General features: G+C 53.0%; 1 protein-coding gene across 1 annotated transcript in view; it reads left to right on the plus strand.

The window, feature by feature from the left end:
- Positions 1-20,545, plus strand: part of SCARA5 (scavenger receptor class A member 5) — an 86,986-nt gene that overhangs the window by 52,493 nt on the left and 13,948 nt on the right. The window contains exons 4-7 of the mRNA XM_069485097.1: positions 3,094-3,768; positions 7,580-7,660; positions 9,013-9,111; positions 11,145-11,201. Of these exons, the coding sequence (XP_069341198.1) occupies positions 3,094-3,768; positions 7,580-7,660; positions 9,013-9,111; positions 11,145-11,201 (912 nt within the window). The remainder of the gene's footprint in view (positions 1-3,093; positions 3,769-7,579; positions 7,661-9,012; positions 9,112-11,144; positions 11,202-20,545) is intronic.

The following is a 20,545-nucleotide window of genomic DNA, read 5'->3' on the forward strand; positions in this document are numbered from 1 at the left end:
TGTGGCCTTAAATCAGCCCTGGGGTTTCAATCCAGGAGGTTGCACTATTTCTCTTCGTCACTCAGGATCCCAATATTGAAACCAGAACTTACAAAACTCAGAATGTTCTTACTACCGCTAATAAGCATGGTGTGTCTTGGAGCTCTGGGGGCATCATGAGAAACACTGCCACGAAATTATTAGGTTTTCTGTTCTCCAAGGGCCCTATCTCAATACTTGTCACCCAACTGGGGTTGAATATTGGGCAGACACACTGGTTCTAGAATGAAATCCTGGCCTATGATGATTTCGTCAGCAGACAATTCCTGCAGCTACCTGGGCTGTGACAGGGCCATCGGTTCGTTTCCTTGGGAACCTTTCCTTGTAGTGACCACTCTTTAGTTAAGTGCAGCAGTGGCGTGAACACCTGGAACAGGGGGTGGGAAGCATGGCATTAGGAAGGTCCCTTACACTCTCCTGGCCTCAGCCCCCTCATCTGTAAAATGTGGGAAATGTCCAGCTCACCAGAGACTGCATAGAGCCAACCTACTGGCTAAAGTCTGCAAAGCCCTGATGACACCAAGCAGGGCCCAGGAGGGGACATCTTACTAGAAGTCTCATGCCCAGCATGAAGGAGGTGACCAGGGTACTCTCTGTACTTTGCCCAGTCTGTCCTCTTGGAAAACCCCATTTAGGTCAGGCCTCACCTTTTAAGGGGGTGACTAGGATGCCAAAAGAGGGCAGCCAGGATGTATGGATGCTCAGAACCAGGTCATGAGAAAATAAATGAAGGAACTGCAGATTTTAAATCCGAAAACTTATCATGAGCAAGGATATGGTAACTGTCTTTGAATTCTGAAGGCCTGCCTTGTGGAAAACAATATTTTTCTAGCTCTAAATGACACCAAAGGTCAGGGTCAGTAGATTGAAACTGTGAGAAGGCAACTTTCAAGTCTCAACAGAACGCAGAGCGCTCCAACCGTCAGCACTGATGGAAGGCGAGAGATTGGTGTAAGTGGGGACCGGGAGCCCCCTCGGCTGTGTGACCCTCTCGGGTTACAGTGCCGGGTGGGGAAGGAGTTGAGGTGAGGTTCCAAGGCCCCTCCTAGAAGTCCCTGAACCTAATCTGAAATGACTTTCCTCCCCCAGGGTGGCCACCACCAGTGCTGTGTGCTTCCAGAAGCATCACTGGAAGCCGGCAGCAGCTGGTCTTCCCATCCCCAGAACCCCCACAACCTATGTCCCCCCTTCCCAACGTGAAGGTCTGGAAGGGAACTTAATCTGTCCGACTTTTCTCGTGGTTGAACACGCTGTGTGCCACGTCCCCGCTACCCTCCAAGATCCTCAAGGCAGAATTCCCTCTGTGCCTCGTCTGCCCCTACCTCCTACCCGTCCCAGCACCGGCCCCGATTTCCGTTTCCCTTGTGTGCAGAGCAGAGCGGGGGACAGCTGTGGCCAGCACACAGCCAGCAGGCAGCAAGCATACCCAGACAGCCCTGCCCGGGGTTTGTAGCGCACCCGAGTCAGCGCAGCCCACGGACTCCCAGGACACCGGGGCTGCTGGGTTATAGATGAAGCTACGCATCCCTCCTGTTAGTATTGTGAAACGGCCGCTTAGGGAAACCTGTCCACGAGGAAAGGGAAGGTGTTATGGATGGTCGTTTGCTGAAGAGGGAAATAGAGGACTGGAAGAGGGGTTGGAGAAGGGAGGGTGTCAATGTGACGGCAGTCTTCGCCCCCCCAGAGGGGCCGTCGCTGTAGCGTGTGTGCGGGAAAGAGGTCTGGCCGGGTGCGGGGGCGACGTTCCTTTAGGCAGTTCTGGAGCCGACTGGAGGGAAAGCCCTGGGGCTCCGGAGCAGCCCTTGGGTTAGGATTTATTTGCTGCAAATCATTACCCGGGGCAACGTTCACAGCTTTAACCATAAAAGGAGGTAATAATGGTACTTCCCTAGTCCGTTCAGGCTGCTGTAACAAAATGCCCTAGACTGGATCATTTATAAACAACATTTATTGCTCACAGTTCTGGAGCCTGGGAAGTCCAAGATCAAGGCGCCAGCAGATTTCGTGTCTGGGGAGGGCCTGTTTCTTATAGATGGCGGTTTCTGTGTGTCCTCACAAGGCAGAGAGCGCGAACAGCTCCCTCGAACCTCTTTTATGGGGTCACTAATCTCATTCATGAGGGCTCTGCCCTGGTGACTTCATTGCCTCCTAAAGGCCCCACCTCTTAATATTAATACTATCACTTTGGTGATTAGGTTCCACATAGGAATTTGGGGAGGACACATTGAGACCATAGCAGGTACCTGACTCCTAAAATCGAGAGCATAACAACACCCAGTGTCTTAAGTTGACCTACACGAAACTGCTGATACTCGGTCACTTTTCAACAGCAAAAAATGGCAGTTTCATATTCCTCAACCTAATACCTGATGCATAGACTAGCCCAGCAGTTCACAAACTTTGCACCCTGCAATCACTTTGGGATCTTTTTTTTTTTTTTTTTTTTTGAGACAGAGTCTCACTCTGTTGCCCAGGTTAGAGTGAGTGCCGTGGCGTCAGCCTAGCTCACAGCAACCTCAAACTCCTGAGCTCAAGCTATCCTCCTGTCTCAGCCTCCCGAGTAGCTGGGACTACAGGCATGCGCCACCATGCCCGGCTAATTTTTTCTATATATATTTTTAGCTGTCCATATAATTTCTTTCTATTTTTAGTAGAGGTGGGGTCTCGCTCTTGCTCAGGCTGGTCTCGAACTCCTGAGCGCAAACGATCCGCCCACCTCGGCCTCCCAGAGTGCTAGGATTACAGGCGTGAGCCACCGCGCCCGGCCCACTTTGGGATCTTTTAAAAACTCTGAAGCCCAGAGTAATTCAATCACAATTTCTGCAGATGGGACACCTGGCCAGGTGATTCTATGTGCAGACAGTTTGGGGACTGCTGGCTTAGCGCAACGCCTGGGAGCTATCAAAGCACTCAATGTCAGCCACCTCTGCTTTTCATTCATCTGTCGTTTATTGAGCACCTATTACATACCCGGCTCTGGCTGGGCTTGCCTTGTGTTACCCAGACCTCCCTCCCAGCCGCTGACCTCTCCCCTTCCCCTCCTGCCCTCCGCAGTGTCCAGGCCCCGCAGCTCCCCCGACGACCTGAAGGCGCTGACTCGGAACGTGAACCGGCTGAACGAGAGCTTCCGGGACTTGCAGCTTCGGCTGCTGCAGGCTCCGCTGCAGGCGGACCTGAGCGAGCAGGTGTGGAAGGTGCAGGACGCGCTGCAGAACCAGTCGGACTCGCTGCTGGCGCTGGCGGGCGCGGTGCAGCGGCTGGAGGGCGAGCTGTGGGGGCTGCACGCGCAGGCGGCGCAGACGGAGCAGGCGGTGGCCTTGCTGCGGGACCGCACGGGCCAGCAGAGCGACGCCGCGCAGCTGGAGCTGTACCAGCTGCAGGTGGAGAGCAACGGCAGCCAGCTGCTGCTGCGGCGCCACGCGGGCCTGCTGGACGGGCTGGCGCGCAGGGTGGGCGTGCTGGGCGAGGAGCTGGCCGATGTGGGCGGCGCGCTGCGTGGCCTCAACCACAGCCTGTCCTACGATGTGGCCCTGCACCACACGCGGCTGCGGGACCTGCAGGTGCTGGTGAGCAATGCCAGCGAGGACACGCGCCGAATGCGGCTGGCACACCTGGGCATGGAGCTGCAGCTCAAGCAGGAGCTGGCCATGCTCAACGCCGTCACCGAGGACCTGCGCCTCAAGGACTGGGAGCACTCCATCGCGCTGAGGAACATCTCCCTCGCCAAAGGTACCACCTGGCCCACAACCCACAGTGCCTCCAGGGTCCCTCCTGCCCCGGCCTTCCTCCTGCAGGCCCTCCCCCAGGTCCCCATCCCCAGGTGCACGGGCCATTCCCAGCCCACACCCACTCCTTTAAGTCCCGCCCTACAGGACTCTGGAGTTTTCTGCCCAAATGGCCTGTGCCCACTTCCAAGGCCTGCACAGGCCTCTCCCCTTGGTATAAAGTTCCCTAGGGCCAAGAGTGGACGCAGTGTCCACACCCTGAGGCATGAGGGTCATGATTTACAAGACTCCTGCTGGCATGTCTGAATGTACTCACCATTCAACTCTAACAAGACAAAACTCTGCCCTGGTATTGGACAAGGGTGTTTTACCAGATGCATTTTCGTGCTTTCCCACGCTGCTGTCTAGAGTGGCCTTTCTGCCCTAGATTTGTGCAGTTCCTCTCTTAAGGTCTTTAAACAGACACATGCACACACATATGTAGTGCACATATACACGCTTACACATGCACATGTATACACATATGCATGTATGCACAGACACGTGTACACATATGTATACATGTACGTGCACACACATATGCATATACACAGACGTGCATATTTTGCAGTGAGCACGTCTATTCAAACCTACCCCCAAAGTCTGAGGAAGCTGAGAGGCCAAGGAAAGAGCCTGACAAATCCATTTTTTAAAGAAAGAAACGTTTAACAGGGACTTTCAAACAGAAGCCATGTCCCTGGGCGGCTACCTCAGACCCAGGGCTTCCATACCACAGGGGAGGAGTGTGAAGGACAATTGAAGTCGACCACTCAGGGGAAGACATGAACGCTATGTGGATCTGCCTAAGGGCAGGATTCATGGTCAAGGTTGTTTTGACCTAAGGGCAAGATTTACAGTAACAGTAGATGCAATAGAAATCTTAGAGGGATTCCCAGAACAGAGGTTAATTGGAAGTCAATGTGGTGGATTAGCATCCAAGATAGAGTTGTTTTATCCTGTACATACACAGACATACACATATACACACACACACATACATACACACATGCATAGGTATAACATACACACACACACACACATACACATGCATAGGTATAACACACACATACATACATGCATAGGTACATGCATGTACACATGCATACATATATACATGCCCCACATATATACATACATACAGATGCACAGATGTACGTATATGCACAAACACATGTGTGTACATATACATGCATGCACATGCACACACCACTCTCTCTCCCTTTGCCCTTTCCTGGCTCAAAATCCACAGATACCCAACTGTGTGTATTTTTCAAACATGAGCTTATTTACATTATTCTTGAGCTTGACCCAAATGGTTTTTATTCCCTCACTTTTTTTTTTTTGAGACAGAGTCTCACTCTGTTGCCCGGGCTAGAGTGAGTGCCGTGGCATCAGCCTAGCTCACAGCAACCTCAAACTCCTGGGCTTAAGTGATCCTCCTGTCTCAGCCTCCCGAATAGCTGGGACTACAGGCATGCACCACCATGCCCGGCTAATTTTTTCTATATATATTTTTAGCTGTCCATATAATTTCTTTCTATTTTTAGTAGAGATGGGGTCTCGCTCTTGCTCAGGCTGGTCTCGAACTCCTGAGCTCAAACGATCCGCCCACCTCGGCCTCCCAGAGAGCTAGGATTACAGGCGTGAGCCACCGCGCCCGGCTATTCCCTCACTTTGTTATACAGTTTTCCATGAGATTTGTCTCCAGTTTGTCTTTGTGGATATCCGTAGTGAGGCTTTGTGTTTTCTGTTTCAGATTTTTAGCATTAACCCGGTCTGTCGAAATCTGTCTGTGGGTTTGAAAGCAGCAGAGAATTTAGATTATCAGGGCGGGGAGGCGGCCCAGGAGGGGAGGTGTGAGCGAAGCCCGCAGGCACGGCCCCTCGGCCACATTCGGAGGGCTGTTTGCTAGGTTGCAGGTTTTCCAGAATCCTGGAATTTGGCATGGTGCTAGACCTCTGACACTGTCTGATCGGATCCTCTTGTTTTGCAGTTGGGGACCCTGAGGCCCAGCGAGGCGAAATGACTTGCCCAAGTCAAAGACTGAGCCAGTGGCCCAGCTGGAACTAGAACATACATCTCTGGATTTGTGAAAACAAGTTTGCAAAGCAGATTTATCTGTGGGCTGCTTTTTCAAGAAAAAACACGATCTAGGAGAGAGTCCAGTTCAGCAGATATTTGTAAAGGCATGGAGGAGCAGAGCAGGGTTCGGGTTCCAGGCTGACGTTGGGACCTTGGCTTCTATTAATAGTTAGTAGGGTCTGTTGAATGTCTGCGGGGCATCTCTGTGAACGGAGCGACATGGAAAGTAGCGTTGCCACTCTACTAGAGATTGGGAAGTGCAGACTGATTTATATAACTTGTGCATTTAAACGCTGTCGGGTCTGAGGACAGTGCCAACTTGTGCAACATATCAGTACATCTCGATCTTGGCTGCCCGGTTGCTCTGTGTGTATTAACACCCTCTGACCTCACATGCTCGTTCACTCACCAAGTATTTATTGTGCAAGATGTTGCTGCTATGCCGTGAGTGTGCGTGTTTTGGTTTCCTAGGGCTGCCGCCCCACAAACTTAGTGGCTCAAGAGAAGTTTATTTTCTCACGGTTCTGGAGGCTGGAAGTCTGAAGTCAAGGTGTCCACGGGGCTGAGTTCCCTTAGAAAGCTCTAGAGGAGGGTCCTTGCTGGCCTCTTCCTAACCCGTGTGGTTGCTGGCAATCCTCGGCTCGTAGACGCATCACTCCAGTCGCTGCCTCTGTTGTCACGTTGTGTTCTGCTCACGTCTCTGCGTCTCTGTTTCTCTTTTTATGAGGACACGAGTCGATGGACTAGGGTCCACCCTACTCCAGTCCTCATCTTAACTAATTACATCTGCAAAGATCCTATTTCCAAACAAAGTCACATTCTGAGGTTTTGTGTAGACATGAATTGGGGGGAGGGGACGCTGTGCCTCCCAGGCCAGTGTGATTCGAGCCTCCTTTGCTCTTGCGAAGCAGCAGGAGGCAAGAGCCTGAGTCTGGGGCTTCCCAGCTGGTACAGGGACAGAAAGGACATGGTCCTGTTTCTGGGAGCTGGCAATGTTGTTAAGAAAGAGAGAACACATTTGCTATGACCACGGGACAAGGCATTTATTTCTCATGGTTCTGGAGGCTGGAAGTCAGGGCACTGGCAGAGTCAGGTTCTGGTGAGGGCTCTCTTCTTGGTTTGCAGACTGCTGCCTTCTTGCTGTGTCTTTCCGTGGCGGGGGGTTGGGGGGGAGAAAAGGGGGAGAGAGAGAAAAAGAGAGGGTGGGGGAGAAAGAGAGGAAGAGGGAGGGGAGGGGAAGGGGAAGGGGAGGGTGCATGTGCACGCTAGCTCCCTAGCTCCCTGGTGTCTTTTCTTCTAAAACCACTAACCCCATCATGAGGGCCCCACACTCATGACCTCATCTACACATAATCACCTCCCAAAGGCCCCATCTCCTAAACCCATCACATTGGGAATTAGGGCGTCAACATATGGATTCCGGAGGGAACAAACGTTAGGTCCCTAATATACTCCCACCCATCCCTTTACTTAGCTGTCTCCTGTTTCTCTTTGAGGTTTCGCTTTGGATGTTACTTCTTCCAGGAAGCCTTCCCTGATGCCCCCCAAGACCGGGTTAGGGTCACCGTGTGTGCTTCCAAAGCTAATGCTAACCCTTCCTCTCCTCAGAGAAAGAGTTTTGTTTCCTCTCCAATCGGCCTGGTCCTGCTCTTGAAAGGACCCCGCTAACCTTGGTGCTGTTTTAACCCTTCCAGGGCCACCAGGACCCAAAGGTGACCAGGGGAGTGAAGGAAAGGAGGGCCAGCCTGGCATCCCTGGATTGCCTGGACTTCGAGGTAATGGGGAGGCCCCTGGGCGGAGGGTGCCTAGAGACCCCCAAATCCTCCCTGACTCTCCACTTTCTCATTGGTGTAAAGGGTGGGGCTCCCAGGGCCGCCCTGTCAGCTTGGTTTCAGTCTCGGGCTGCAGAACCACTTCTTCTGCCTTGGTGAATCGCGGGGCCGGAGCCTGGCGCACATCCTGCGCTAAATCCAGAACTCTGTGGCCACGGAGCCATTGGACTCTGGGAACAGATATGTGGTGTGAGGAGGGAAGAGAAGGAAATTCAGTCAGTGCTCCCTGAGGTCCTCCCACCCTCCTCGGGCGGCCCTTCCTCTCCCAGACATTTGACATCAGTGCTGGAAGAATAATTAATTACTGCCAGACAGGTTTCTGCATGTCACAGAAAAGCCCAAGGAAAGCCAACTAGCATTCCAAGCAGGAAAGAACAATTAGGGGGTTAATTAAGGGTGCTGTGCTTTGCAGAGATAACTGTGGGCTCTGGCCAGGCTCAGTCGGGGAGTTTGTTTATGCTGGCTCTCCGTGGTGCAATCGGTGCCTCTGTGGCCACGGGGCTCGTGGCCGGGAGCCCTGGGGCCGGACCCGGCAGCAGGCCACCCACCCCATCTCCTGACCCCTCAGCCTCCAGTTCTTTTTGCTCCACCTCCTTGTGTTTACCAAAGGGAGGGGATCTTTCTGGTTTTTCTTAAGTAGGATGAGGAGCTGTTCATCTTCCTCCTATTTGATCATGCCCAATCTTGTGTCCCTCCCTAAGTACCAGTGAGCCCTTTGGATCCAGCAAGAGGTAGAGCTGATCGACCATGAACTGGAACTTCAGGAAGAGCAGGGCTCAGATCCTGCTCCAACACTTTTTGCTGTGTGTCCTTGGCCAGGTTCCTTCACCTCTCTGGGCCCCAGTTGCCTCATTTGTAATGCAGGGGAAATAATACCTCCCAGTTGCTATGATGATTAAATGAGATACATTGTGAAAAGCACCCAGAGCAGTGCTTGGCACTAGAAAGTGCTAAAAAAAAAAAGAAAAAAAAAAAAAAGTTTGCTGAATCCAAATCTCCAGCATGCTGGAGGGTAAAGGGACATCTCTCCTAAAGGAGGTTGGCACCCCCGCCCCGCCACCACTCACAGCAGCATAGGACCTTTCGGGGGGGAGGGACCCAAGCCTAACAGATTAAAGGTGCTCTTGGGCAGGGTCTATGTGGACCTGCTGGACTCTGCTTTTGCGGCACCTTTAAGTGAACCTAGGAAAGCCAGGGTGCAGGGCTCGCGACTGAGCGTTGAACCAGACCGTGACCTCCAAGGGCCCTTCCTGTTCTGTGTCTGAGGCTCCACTGTTCGTCTCTTCTCTCCCCAGGTCTGCCAGGGGAGAGAGGTACCCCAGGGCTGCCTGGCCCCAAGGGTGATGACGGGAAGCTGGGGGCCACAGGACCAATGGGCATACGTGGGTTCAAAGGTAATAACAAATCTCAGCGCACCCCAGAGCCCGGGCAGCACCAGCCCTGGTGGGCAGCACCGGAGCGGGTGGAGCAGGACTGTCATCCTCGCTCTGCCTCTGGCCAGCAGAGCGACCTTGGGCAAGTCACTTCATCTTGGGAAGCATTTGTTTTTCTTCTAAAAAGCAGAAATCCTCATGACACTGTATCTCACAGGGCTGCCAGGACACGTAAATGAGCACGTGGGTGTGAGAACGCTCTGCAGATGCTAAAGTCCTCCTAGAAATGCAAGGCTGCCCCTTGCAGCCCAGACGTGTGACCCAAGGAGGCCAGCGGGGGGGCCCGCAGGACAGACACAGAGGCTGCAGGCCCACAACAGATCTCCTCCCCAGACCTGCCAGATTCCAACTTTAATTCAGTTTTCAGATTTGCATCTCCACATAATGTTTATTCTGATTTTTTTTCCTTCCCATAGATAGTCCCCGTGTTCATCTTTAGGGGAACCTGCTTTACAGTCAGTCTTTCCACGCTCCTCTCAGAATTGTCCAGATCGCCTGTCTTCACGACAGAAGATGGGCATCTGATGCTCTTTCCCCAGGTTTCCTGCTCTTCACTTGTTAAATGAAAACTAAGAAAAAAAATCCGGTTAATCCTTCCCACCCTGTGTCTAGGATGGTCCCTTGATCTTCGATCACTGGGAAATTTTATTTTACTTTTTGGTTGATGATGAAACAGGCTGAAGTTTTCCTTTCTTTTATGATCCCATTTGAAAAAATTGGTGTTAAAATAGATTATAAAGCAGCACATGCTCATTGAAAAAAATGAGACAATATAAAAATGCATAAAGTAAAAAGCGAGAAGTGAATCCTTTACCCCTGGCCCCCTCAGTTCTTACTCTTTTTTTTTTTTTTTTTTTTTTTTTTTTGAGACAGAGTCTCACTTTGTTGCCCAGGCTAGAGTGACTGCCGTGGCATCAGCTTAGCTCACAGCAACCTCAAACTCCTGGGCTTAAGCGATCCTACTGCCTCAGCCTCCCGAGTAGCTGGGACTACAGGCATGCGCCACTATGCCCGGCTAATTTTTTCTGTATAGATTTTTAGTTGTCCATATAATGTCTTTCTATTTTTAGTAGAGATGGGGTCTCGCTCTTGCTCAGGCTGGTCTCGAACTCCTGACCTTGAGCGATCCACCCGCCTCGGCCTCCCAGAGTGCTAGGATTACAGGCGTGAGCCACCGCTCCCGGCCTCAGTTCTTACTCTTTAGAGTAACCACTGTAGACACCTTGGAGCACATCCTGCCAGACATTTTTCTAAGCAGATTCCTATGTACACATATGGTTGCCTGTGATTTTTTTTCAAAACTTGGATCACCCTTGGCATTCTTCCCTGGAAATTGTTGGCTTGTGTTTTATACTGGACAGTATGGCATGGGCTTTTAATTTACAGATATCTTTCTGGAGGTCTTTGGAATAGAAGTTCTTTATCATTTTCATGCCCATTGAGTGGTGCCAGGACTTCTTCTTCTTTGTAGAGGGAGATGCCAGCTGGGAAAAGAGGTCTGCTCCTTTAACCATGTCCTGGGAAGGAAATTCCACAGTTCCCTGGGAACCCACACCATGTTTTATGCTCTCTCCCATGGGAATATCTGCCTAACATATAACCCGCCTCTTTCTTCTGTAACTGAAGCCTCCCTGCCTTGTTTGTCCCCATGATTGGATGTGGACTTCTACAACCGTGACTGTTGAATGGGAATGTCTTTGCTTTGTCTTCTTCCTGCTGAATTCCACGTGCCCTTTGAGGCTGTGGTGGTAGATGCTGCTCTTCTGCGCTGTAACTAGGAGGGAGTGAGGCTTTCTCAGAGGGCCCTCCCCATCCCGGGTGCCCAGGGCAGACAGCAGAGCTGACCGTGCTCTGACCCGGCCTGCCCAGTCCCTCTTGGCTCCTGCCGGGGGGTTTCTCTGGTCTTGGGTTTGTAAGTCTCCTGCAGATAACGCTGTAGTCTCAGTTAGGGTTTGTTTCCATTCCTGACGCCAGTTTTCCTCCTCTTTTTTTAGGTGACCGAGGCCCAAAAGGAGAGAAAGGAGAGAAGGGAGACAGAGCCAGGGATGCCAGTAAGGAAATTCTGCTGGGGCCACTGGCTGCTGTGGGCACAGGGGGAGCTGTCACCCAAGCAGCCCCACGAGTTTGGGCAGGAACGGGCGTCTTTCTGATGGGGGTCCTTCCGAAAATGTTGACAAGGGAAGCCAGCTTACCTAGTTTAGCCACTCTTTTCTGAGGGTTTATGTTCCCCCCAGAGGGCTACGTGGAGAATCTTGGAGAGACACCAGACTAGAGAGAACAGAGTCTCCCAGCCAAGTTTCAAAAAACAAAAACAAAAACAAAAACCACCCCAAACCGCATGTCGTATTAGCTGGGCTCTGAAATGTGGCCATCCCATGTGAGGGCGCAAGCAGATATCCTCTCCGCGGGCGTCCGTGAGGACTGGGCCCGGGAAGCAGAGCCCACGTTACGGGTTCTCTGTGCACACTCAGGGACAGGTGCCTCTGCAGAGTCGCAAGCTGGACCCAGGCTGGGTCTCCCTGAGGCCGACCTTGGTTGGTTTCAGTAGGTCTTTCAAATGACACTTTCACCCCGGGACCAGAAGGAGCCCTCGCTCCGGGAAAGGACCCTCCCAAGGCCCCTGGACACCTAACTTACCTGCTGGTTCCTCTGCCCTCCCCTGCCCTGGGACGGTGACTAAGGATCACATGGGAACAAGCCATGTGACAGCACTTTGTCCTCTAAAGTGATGGACCCAGCAGAGGAAAACCAAGGAAGTGCCCAGGCCGATCCCGGCCTTCCTGTGCCCACCTCACTGAGACGCTGAAACCCACAAAGCAATCTGTATGCTTGGCAGTGTCTCTGGAGTCCCCTTCGAGGGCTTGACTGTGTGTGGCTAGACAAGGACGTCTGCTAGACCCCGGCTAAGGCTCTTTTATCTGAAGGGCTGGGTCCCCAACGTTGTCCTCGGGGCGCCGCTTTCTCCTGCTCTGTGTGTTGACTGCGCCTGGTAGGAGGTTGCCGAGGTAGCCGAGAAGGCTCGTGGCATTTAGTTCCGAGAAATAAACAACTCCGGCCGGGGGTGGGCAGGAAGGGAGGAACTGTGTGGAAAGATGACCTTGGAGAGGGAGATCAGAAACGCTGCCCGCATGGCAGAGGGCTCCTTGTCAGGACGGCTTTGGCAGCTGTTCTTGCAGCTGCCTTGAGAGGGGACGGCAGAGGTCTGAGCTAGCAGGGCATTAGTTACCGTTGCTAGGAAGGATGGTTTGGTCCCTGTCGACCTTGCTTCAGTGGGTTCTGCACTTGGATGGGGCTCCGAGGCTGGGGCATGGCGTGAGGAGGTGGGAGCCAGAGCCACAGTGGTGGGGCTCCCCGGGGAAGGGTGGGGAGGTGTGGGGGAAGGGCGCCCCATCCACTTGGCCCTGGAGCCCCGTGACTGCACGGCGAGAGGCTGAGATCAGCTCTGGACGGCTCTCCTTGGGGACTGTGGCTTTCTTTCCCGCCGCCAAGAGGCTACACCCTCACTGGAGCCCAGAACTCAGACACGGGGCTGAGGGCCTGAGCTTACACAAAGCTCTGTGCTTTTCCTTCCTGCTCCGTGGCAAGACCCCTCCCCACCCTGTCCCCCTCCAAATAGTCTCCATGGGCGCAGGAACTGAAAGGCGAGGGGTCTCAGCAGAGACAGCTGCCTTGCCAGGGGGGTGCACACAGCAGGAGGCACACGGAGTGGCAGGACACAGACACTGGGAGGCCACCTCCATCTTCCCTCTTCCAGAGGCCAGAGGGGAGGACTGCCTTCCTCCTCTAAGCTGGACCCCCAGCCCCTGACTTCCGCTAACGCTGGGACGAAAGCTTAGGCCCCAGCCTCGGACGGTAGGGCCGGGCATCTTAAAATCTCTAGGGATTCCCTCTTTTACTCCCTCTGACGCTGCCTCGGGCTGACCAGAAAGGCTGAAGCTACTCAGGGCTGAGGTTTGTGCCCCACAGGGGGTCGTCTTCCCACAGCCTCCACCCGCGGTCACCGCTGACCACGCCAAAGCCATGCTCATGTTTCCGAGGAACTCGGGTCCCAGAGGCGTTAAGGATATCCCTGAGACCCGGGCTCCGAGCAGAGTGCCGAGGCTCATCTTTCAGGAAAGTGTGGAAATTCTGACGGACACGGTGCCCATGTCTGGGGGTTTCTTAGTCACTCCCCGAGCCCTGGGCAGCCTGAGCGTAGGACCCACGGCGTGGGAAGAAAGAGCTCTCAGCACCCGGGAGCTGCCCTCCTCCAGAAGCCAGTACTGTGGGGAGGGAGCCCCCAGCCAGGCTGGTCTCTGGTGACCTGGCCTTGCCTGAGGCCACTCAACCTTTCCCAGACACCACCTCCGTGCACACCTTTAGCAGCAGAAACCTAAAGTTCCAGCAGGCGGGGATGTTACCACATTAATGGGATCTGTGCGAAAACAAGGTAGTCCCCCCTCCCTTGGCTCGTGGAAGTTGGCACTTTCGTTTGAGGAGGGCATGACACAGAAGGCTTCTCAGGACCCATTTGAGTCAATAGTAAAATATTTTTCAGAACAAAACTCTTGCCATTGTTTACCCATGTTTTGATCCGGAGTCCTAGGCTTTGGGGATTGGATGGGTTTCAGATCAGCTCCTCTCCCTGCCTCCACCCCACCCCACCAGTCCGTGAACAGAGACCAGCAACAGAGAGATGGAGAGAAGCCCCGAGGTCACCCGCTTGGGTCACGGCCACATTGGGTCTAGAATCCAGATCTCCTGATTTCTGCTCGATGAGAAACAAAGATTTTTTTTTTTTTTTTTCTCAGGCCAGGGTGATAAGTCATTCTGTTAGATGTTTGGCTTTTGGAAGTTTGGCCAAAAAAAAAAGAAAGAAAGAAAAGAAAAGAAAAAAAGTTACATATACACATCTCAAGAAAGAAAGATATTTGTTTTACCCTAGTATATGGTCCGTTTGCAAAAAAAATAAATAGTATTTTTGCAGGCAAGGGGTGGGTAAAGGATTCAGTTTTGTTTAAGTCCCACAGTGTGAATTTAAAGCAGGATATAAGTTCAGATTGCTTAAAAAAAAACCTTTCTTGATTTGGTTTCACATGGAAAAAAATATGCAGATGACATGGGTGAATTCTAAACCAGCGCTTGTTGTTAGTTACCATCGGTGGCTCAGAGCACTTGAAAGATGTTTAATGCTTTTTGCGTGTTTTCAATATTTAGGGAAGTAAGTTTGGGGGCAGGGGGCCCAGTGGACACCCCAGAGTGTGGTGTCAACTCAAAAATGATCAGAGAGGGGATTTCTAGACAGTTTTTCCCATAGTTGCTGAGATGTTTCTATATTTTAGAATAAAAGAGGCAAAGAGAGCACTTTAGGGTCCGTGGGCTCCTTTCCTTCCATCTCTGTGCCTGGCGTAGGCTGTCCAGGTGCCCTGGGCAGTCTGTGTAGGACAGTACAGCTCCAAACGTTAGCCTCTAGCCTCGTCTCCGGCACCTCCATAAAAGCCACTGCACCTTTTATATGCAAATATATTTCTTTATTGATTTAACCACACATAGGTCCTCAATTTCTTACATAACTTTCATACTGCAGCAACGACATGACGTAAGAGCGAACCGCACTTCTAAGAAGCATTAACCGCTCACATGCTATTAAGCTTGTGCCCGGTGCTGTGGGTAGTGAAGCTTCCGTGCTCATCACGTCACTTAGTTCTCGCAGGGCTGTTCGGGAGGCAGATCACGTCCTGGTAGACAGATGAGGAGGCAGAGGGTGGGGAGGATTAGGAACTTTCCCTCGGTCACCGGAGTCTGTAAGGGACGGAGCCAGGGCACGATCAGGTCTGTCTGGCCTGGAGTCCACACTCTCACGCCTTGTGCTGCCATCTTTGGTTCTATTCAGCCTGGGTCCTCGTGGGCCACTGTGTTTCTTCTTAGTGGTTTATTTAGTAGGAAGGTGCTAATCTCTTAGCAATTCTCAGTTACTGTTAAGGTCCTCTCCTCTGTTTCAGATTTTGCTCTTAATTTCGCCAGGCTTTGGCTGCCTTAACCTGCTTCTGTGGCTCTGAGACAGGCCCGGTTGGGCCACCTTCCCCCTCTGCTTGCCTTTTACCCGCGTGGTGACCGTGGACGCTGAGCACCGTAGTTGTGCCTTTAGCTGCAGTTGCCAGTCTGAGCCTTCGGAACTTCTGAGCAACTGGCTGTAAACTGGAGGTTCCATGACCCCCTCTGCGGGTTCGATCATTTGCTGGAACGACTCACAGAATGGGGGAAAGCAGTTCTGTTTATCAGTTTATTGTAAAGGATTCCACTCAGGAACAGCAGGTGGAGAGGTGTGCGGGGAAGGGAATGGGAGGAGGGGCCCAGAGCTCCCAACCCCTCCCTGGGCACGCCCCCCTCCAGTCATTTGCAGGTGATGGGCCACCCAGATGTTCCCTGAACTCTGTCCTTTGGAGTTTTGTGAAGGTGTCATTGCATAAGCACGATTGATTAAATCATTGGCCACTGGTGACTGGACTCAGTCTCCAGCCCCTCTTCTCTCACGGGAGGTGGGGCTGAAAGTTCCAACCCTCTGCTCAGGTGAAACCCCTGACAACCAGCCCTACCCCATCCTTAGGGGCTTGCCAAATGTCACCTCATTAACATAAACTCTGGTGGGGTTTAAAGGGGCTTATTATAAATAACAAAGGATGCCCCAGGGCTATTTCAGGAGTTGGGACAAAGAGCAAATATTATAATAAAAGATGCTCCTATCACACTTATCACTAGGAAGTTACAAGAATTTCAGGAGCTCTAGCCAGGAGCTGCAGTGAAGACCAAATGCGTGTTTCTTACTACATCACAATATCACCGAAGCAAACTGAGATCCCAGTTCCCTCCTGACCCAACTGGCTGTGTGGCCCCGAGGCCAGTCCCTCAGCCTCCCCCGCCACAATTTCCTCTTTTTTCCCCCTGTTCTGTGCAGAGGACAGGATCTGGCCTCCAAGCATTCCGGTTCACCAAGACTCTACCCTAAGCCTTCCGGAAAGAAATCCGGTGACTCTTCCTGACCCCTTCTAGGAGAGCTTTCACGATGCTGCGTGCAGAAAACAGTTCAATTCCAGTTAATCCGTGTTGTGCTTGGTTTGATGGCTTCACACAGATTCAAGAGGACCTGGAAAAAGTAAAGGCCCCTTTGAGAGGTCGGGTGGTAAAATGAGGGCAGGTGGAGGGGTGTGGGGAGGCTGAGAGTCCATTGATCTCTCTAAAAGGCATTTCAGCATCCCTGGCCAGAGGGAGAGACACAGGAGCTGGGCCTGTGCCCCGGCGAGAACATGCTTAGGCAGGAGAAACGAAGTCCCCACTTGGTAATCCTAAGAGGTCATTCACAGGACCAGTAATATTTGTCTTCTGAGTAGGTGCTAAGTGAAAGCAGGAGCCAGGGCCGGAGCCCGAGGACTGCTAGCTGGAAGAAAATGAGCGGGGCGGCGTTTGCAGGGGGCGGTCAGGTGTGTGCGTGCGGCTGCCGGGCTTTGACCGTTGCCCTCGTGGGGCATTGCGTGCTTGCGGGTCAGGGTAACCAGTTTGACCCTAAGCAGACAGGCAGTGGTTTCTGGGATTTGCCCTGCGAGAAAACTCTTTTTAGGATTCAAACCTCAAACTGAAGGTGAGCACAGAAATTTTCTACAAAAACAATGCCTTGAAACCACAGAAGTAGTGAAATTTGGATCTTTGGTGTGGGTTTTGTACGAAGAAACATCGAGACTAGGTTGAGATGTACATTAAAGCCAGGAACGGTTTGTTTATTTAGAAAACATTTCGGATACACTTGGGAATTGTTCTTAATCTCCGTGACCCTGAGCTCTCGGGTTGTGCTGGGAGGTGACGGGGCTGCAGGCGCTCGGATGAAGGCCGGTGGGGGGGTCCCCAGGTGCCTTTGATGTAAGTGGGTCGGCTGTGGCTGCCACTGCATTAACGTCACAGCTCCACGTCCCCTCCTGTCCGTGGAAGACACCCCTCGGGTGCTCAGGAGCAGCTATCTAGCTGGGCTTGCTGCCCCTGCATTTCAGCCGCTTTTCTTCAAGGAGCTGTTTGTCCAACTCAGAAGAAGGAAGAGCAGGCAGAGCCCAGCCCTCCTCGGGAGGTCCTGAGCCGGCTGTGGCAGGGGGAGCACGTAGCTGGCTTCCTCGCTGACTCAGAGGCCACACAAGCCACTTGCCGCAGCGCCCTGGTTCCCCACCACGATCCTTGGGATTATACTGAGTTCACCACTGTTGAGCCCGACCACCCCAGTCACTGAGCTCTGGTCTTTCAGAATAACTCCCTAAGGCCTGTGCCATTCCCCCAGCTGACAGCGGAGGAAACCCCCTGAGAGGTTAAATTCCTTGCCCGAGGCCGGAGTGAGAGAGTGGCGAACCCCTGCCTCGGAGGACTTACAGCGGCTCAGGGAGGGGAAGCATCCCAGGAAGGGGCTCAGACCTAGGACCTGGAGGAGCAGAACTGACAAAGGAACTAGGGCAGGGTGGGGACGGGGTGGGTGAAGGCAGGGGGGATAAATGAGCCCCCCAGGAAAGGCCACTAGCCCCGGGCCTGGAGATAAAAACATGGATTGATCTGCAAAGCCTTTGAGAGGGAGCTGTGTAAATGCCAGCACCTGCTCCCTGGGTGTTTGCCGGGAGGGCCACAGGCCTGATCAAACGGGCCTTCGGCAGGGCCAGGATTTCTTTCTGGTCCTAAATGCCTGTTGACTCTGACCTCTCAGTGCCCTTCCAGAGGCCTGGGAGCAAAAGGGGGGAAAAGGACTGGCTTGTCCACCCAGGACGTTCCTGCAAACCCCGCTCTGGGCAGAGCTTCTGGGCCTTAACGACGTCCTCCCCCTGCAGCGGGGTGAGCTCCCCATGCAGGGCCGGGCAGGGAAACTCTTCATTTATTATTCGCTCTGACACATTTTTATTGAACACCAGGCAGCCAGGAATAGCAAAATCAGATTAGACAAACTCCCAGTTTCCAAAGAATATAAAACAGTTGGGGAGACAAAGGAGTGAGTTCACAGTTACAAGTCCAGTGTGGCTCACGAGAGCAATGACAACCCAGGAGATATCTCTGTTGCTCCTGCCCAGCAAGGTCCCGAGCACCCTGTGTGACCCCAGTCAGGGACACAGGACAGTGGAAACATCGGTGTGGGCCTGGTGTGGCCCCTTTATCACGTGACCTAGAGAAAGTCACTTCCCTTCTCTGAGTCTCAGCTTTGTCCCCCATAAAACGAGGCTCCCACCACCCACCTTAGGGCAGGGCCGAAAACACCACATGAGACCGGCTAATAAAAGTGCTTTGAAGAGTCGCAAAGGACCCCATTAAGTTAAGGGCAGATTCCCATCAGGAAATGGCATTTTATAACGCACACCCACAGGCCAGACCACACTTTGAAAGCAATGCCCTGCAGGAGAGCCGGACCAGAAATTCCGTATTTTGCTGTGGGGTGGCTCCTGTCCTTCCCATATGGATCACATTTCCCGTTTAGCAGTGTCACCTCGGTCTCAGGAAGGTGGGGCCGCAGAGCCCCCGTGCTGCGGCTGGCTGGGGGCATGGGGAGTTCTTTCTTTACAAGAGAATGAAAGTTCAACTTCCTTAATGGGCAGATGGTCCAAATTATCCCTGGGGCTCTACTCTGCAGCTGCAGAAAATCAGAGCCTATTTTCCCAGCCCCAAGTGTTTATTTCTGTGCTCCACAACCTCCTCTCTTCCCTCTTGTTTTGCTTTGGCAGGGGGACTGGGAGGCAGGGGACACAAACATAGAGGAGCTGTAATATTCCAGGCTTCGGGTGGGTTTTTTCTCCTCTGCTTTTCTTTAGAAGCAGAGTTCCCTGGGCTTCAGGGCCCTTCTGGTGCACTGCCAAGCGGGCTCTGGGGTATACGGTGATTGGTTCCATTCTCAGAGCCCTCGAAGTGCTGTGAGCCCCGCCCTTCCATTCGTTCACCCGCTCGTTCGTGCCACACGATGTGCTGTGCGCTGCCACGTGCGTCTGTCTGCAAGAGGGGGCGAGACCGAGAACCACAAGGATGCTGAACGCTGCACCTTCACGGAGCTTCCCCTGGGGGTGGAGTTGCAGTGCAATATTTCTCGTCTGTGGGGAGCACATCTTGGGCCATGGGTCAGGGGAACCTTCCCAAGAAGAGGTGACATCTATATGCATTTCTCGCAAAGCCCAGCAACTTGGGGAGTCGTGTAGCCAGGGCTTGATCCCGGATCCGTCCTCTCTGACGGCGCTTCTGTGCATTAAGATCACCTGCGAAGTGTTCCGAGCTGGCCCCTCGCCCTGGTGGGTGTCAGAGCTTCCCAGGTGATTTCTACATACGGTCGGGACAGAACCGCTGCTTTAAGTCTAAGACTCAGTCCCTTCGGCCCAAGGATGTAAGCTGCTGTGAGACAGATGAGAATCACTTTGCATTTGGAGAGGGCTGTTGGTAAATATTTGTCTTAAGTCTTCAGCCTGGGAGTCGGCTCTGTGGTTTGAAAATAAAAGGCCTTTGCTCTTTCTCTGTGACTCTGCCATGTAGCAGCCTGTGTGACCCTGGGCACAGTACTGCACTTCTCTGGGCCTGTGTTCTCTTCTCTTAAATGAGAGCCGTAGTAACTAACTCATGGAGCTGATGGGAAGAACACACGAGAAAATGCATGTGCGAAGCACCCCGCACAGTGCCTGACGCGGGGGAACTCAGTAGGCAGACTTGGATTCTCCTCCCTGCTCATGTGTGACTTGAACTCTCTCCTGGGCAGTGCCCAGGACTTGGCTTTGTTGGAGGCAGCTCCGAGCCAGGTGTCGACGAGCCCTGCGGGCAGTAGACAGCGCCAAGGTTACCTCAGCCCTGGAAAGCGGTTCTGAGAGGTGGTAGCTACCGGCCGCTAAGTGGTCCTCCCAGGAATAAAGCCACTTGCTGAGAGAAAGAGAAGGACATTCCTCCTCTCACTCCCCAGTTACAGCCGTGAAACCCACAGCACACCGTGTAAGATGAGGGAGAGCGTAATCAGATAAAAACACGCTGCGGACACCCAGGGATGCCAGTGTCTCCTAAATGAAACCAGATGCTGGCTTTGAAATCCTGCAGTAGAGTCCCCAGAGACCCTGCCAAGTTCCCTTCCATTCCCTGCGGCAGGACAAGCAGCTGTCAGGCGTGGCACAGCGAGGACAGGGTTCCTGTGTTTGAAATGGGGGAGGACAGCTCGCGGCCAGGGTCCAAGGCGCCCTCCAGCTCTGGGGCTCCGGGGCTCCCGGTAAGACCCCGCCTGCTTTGCCCGGGCCCCTGCCGTCCTGCGTGAGTATTTACAAGGCAGAGAGAGCAAAGAAACGTCTGTTTTGGGAGGAGAATCCCCACATACGGGAAGATTCCTAAGGCCTGCGCTGGGAGCCGGAGAGCGGCCTCAGCCCTCGCACCGCATTCCCGGACC

This window comes from Eulemur rufifrons, chromosome 12 (genome assembly GCF_041146395.1).
Source record: "Eulemur rufifrons isolate Redbay chromosome 12, OSU_ERuf_1, whole genome shotgun sequence".
Taxonomy (NCBI): Eukaryota; Metazoa; Chordata; class Mammalia; order Primates; family Lemuridae; genus Eulemur; species Eulemur rufifrons.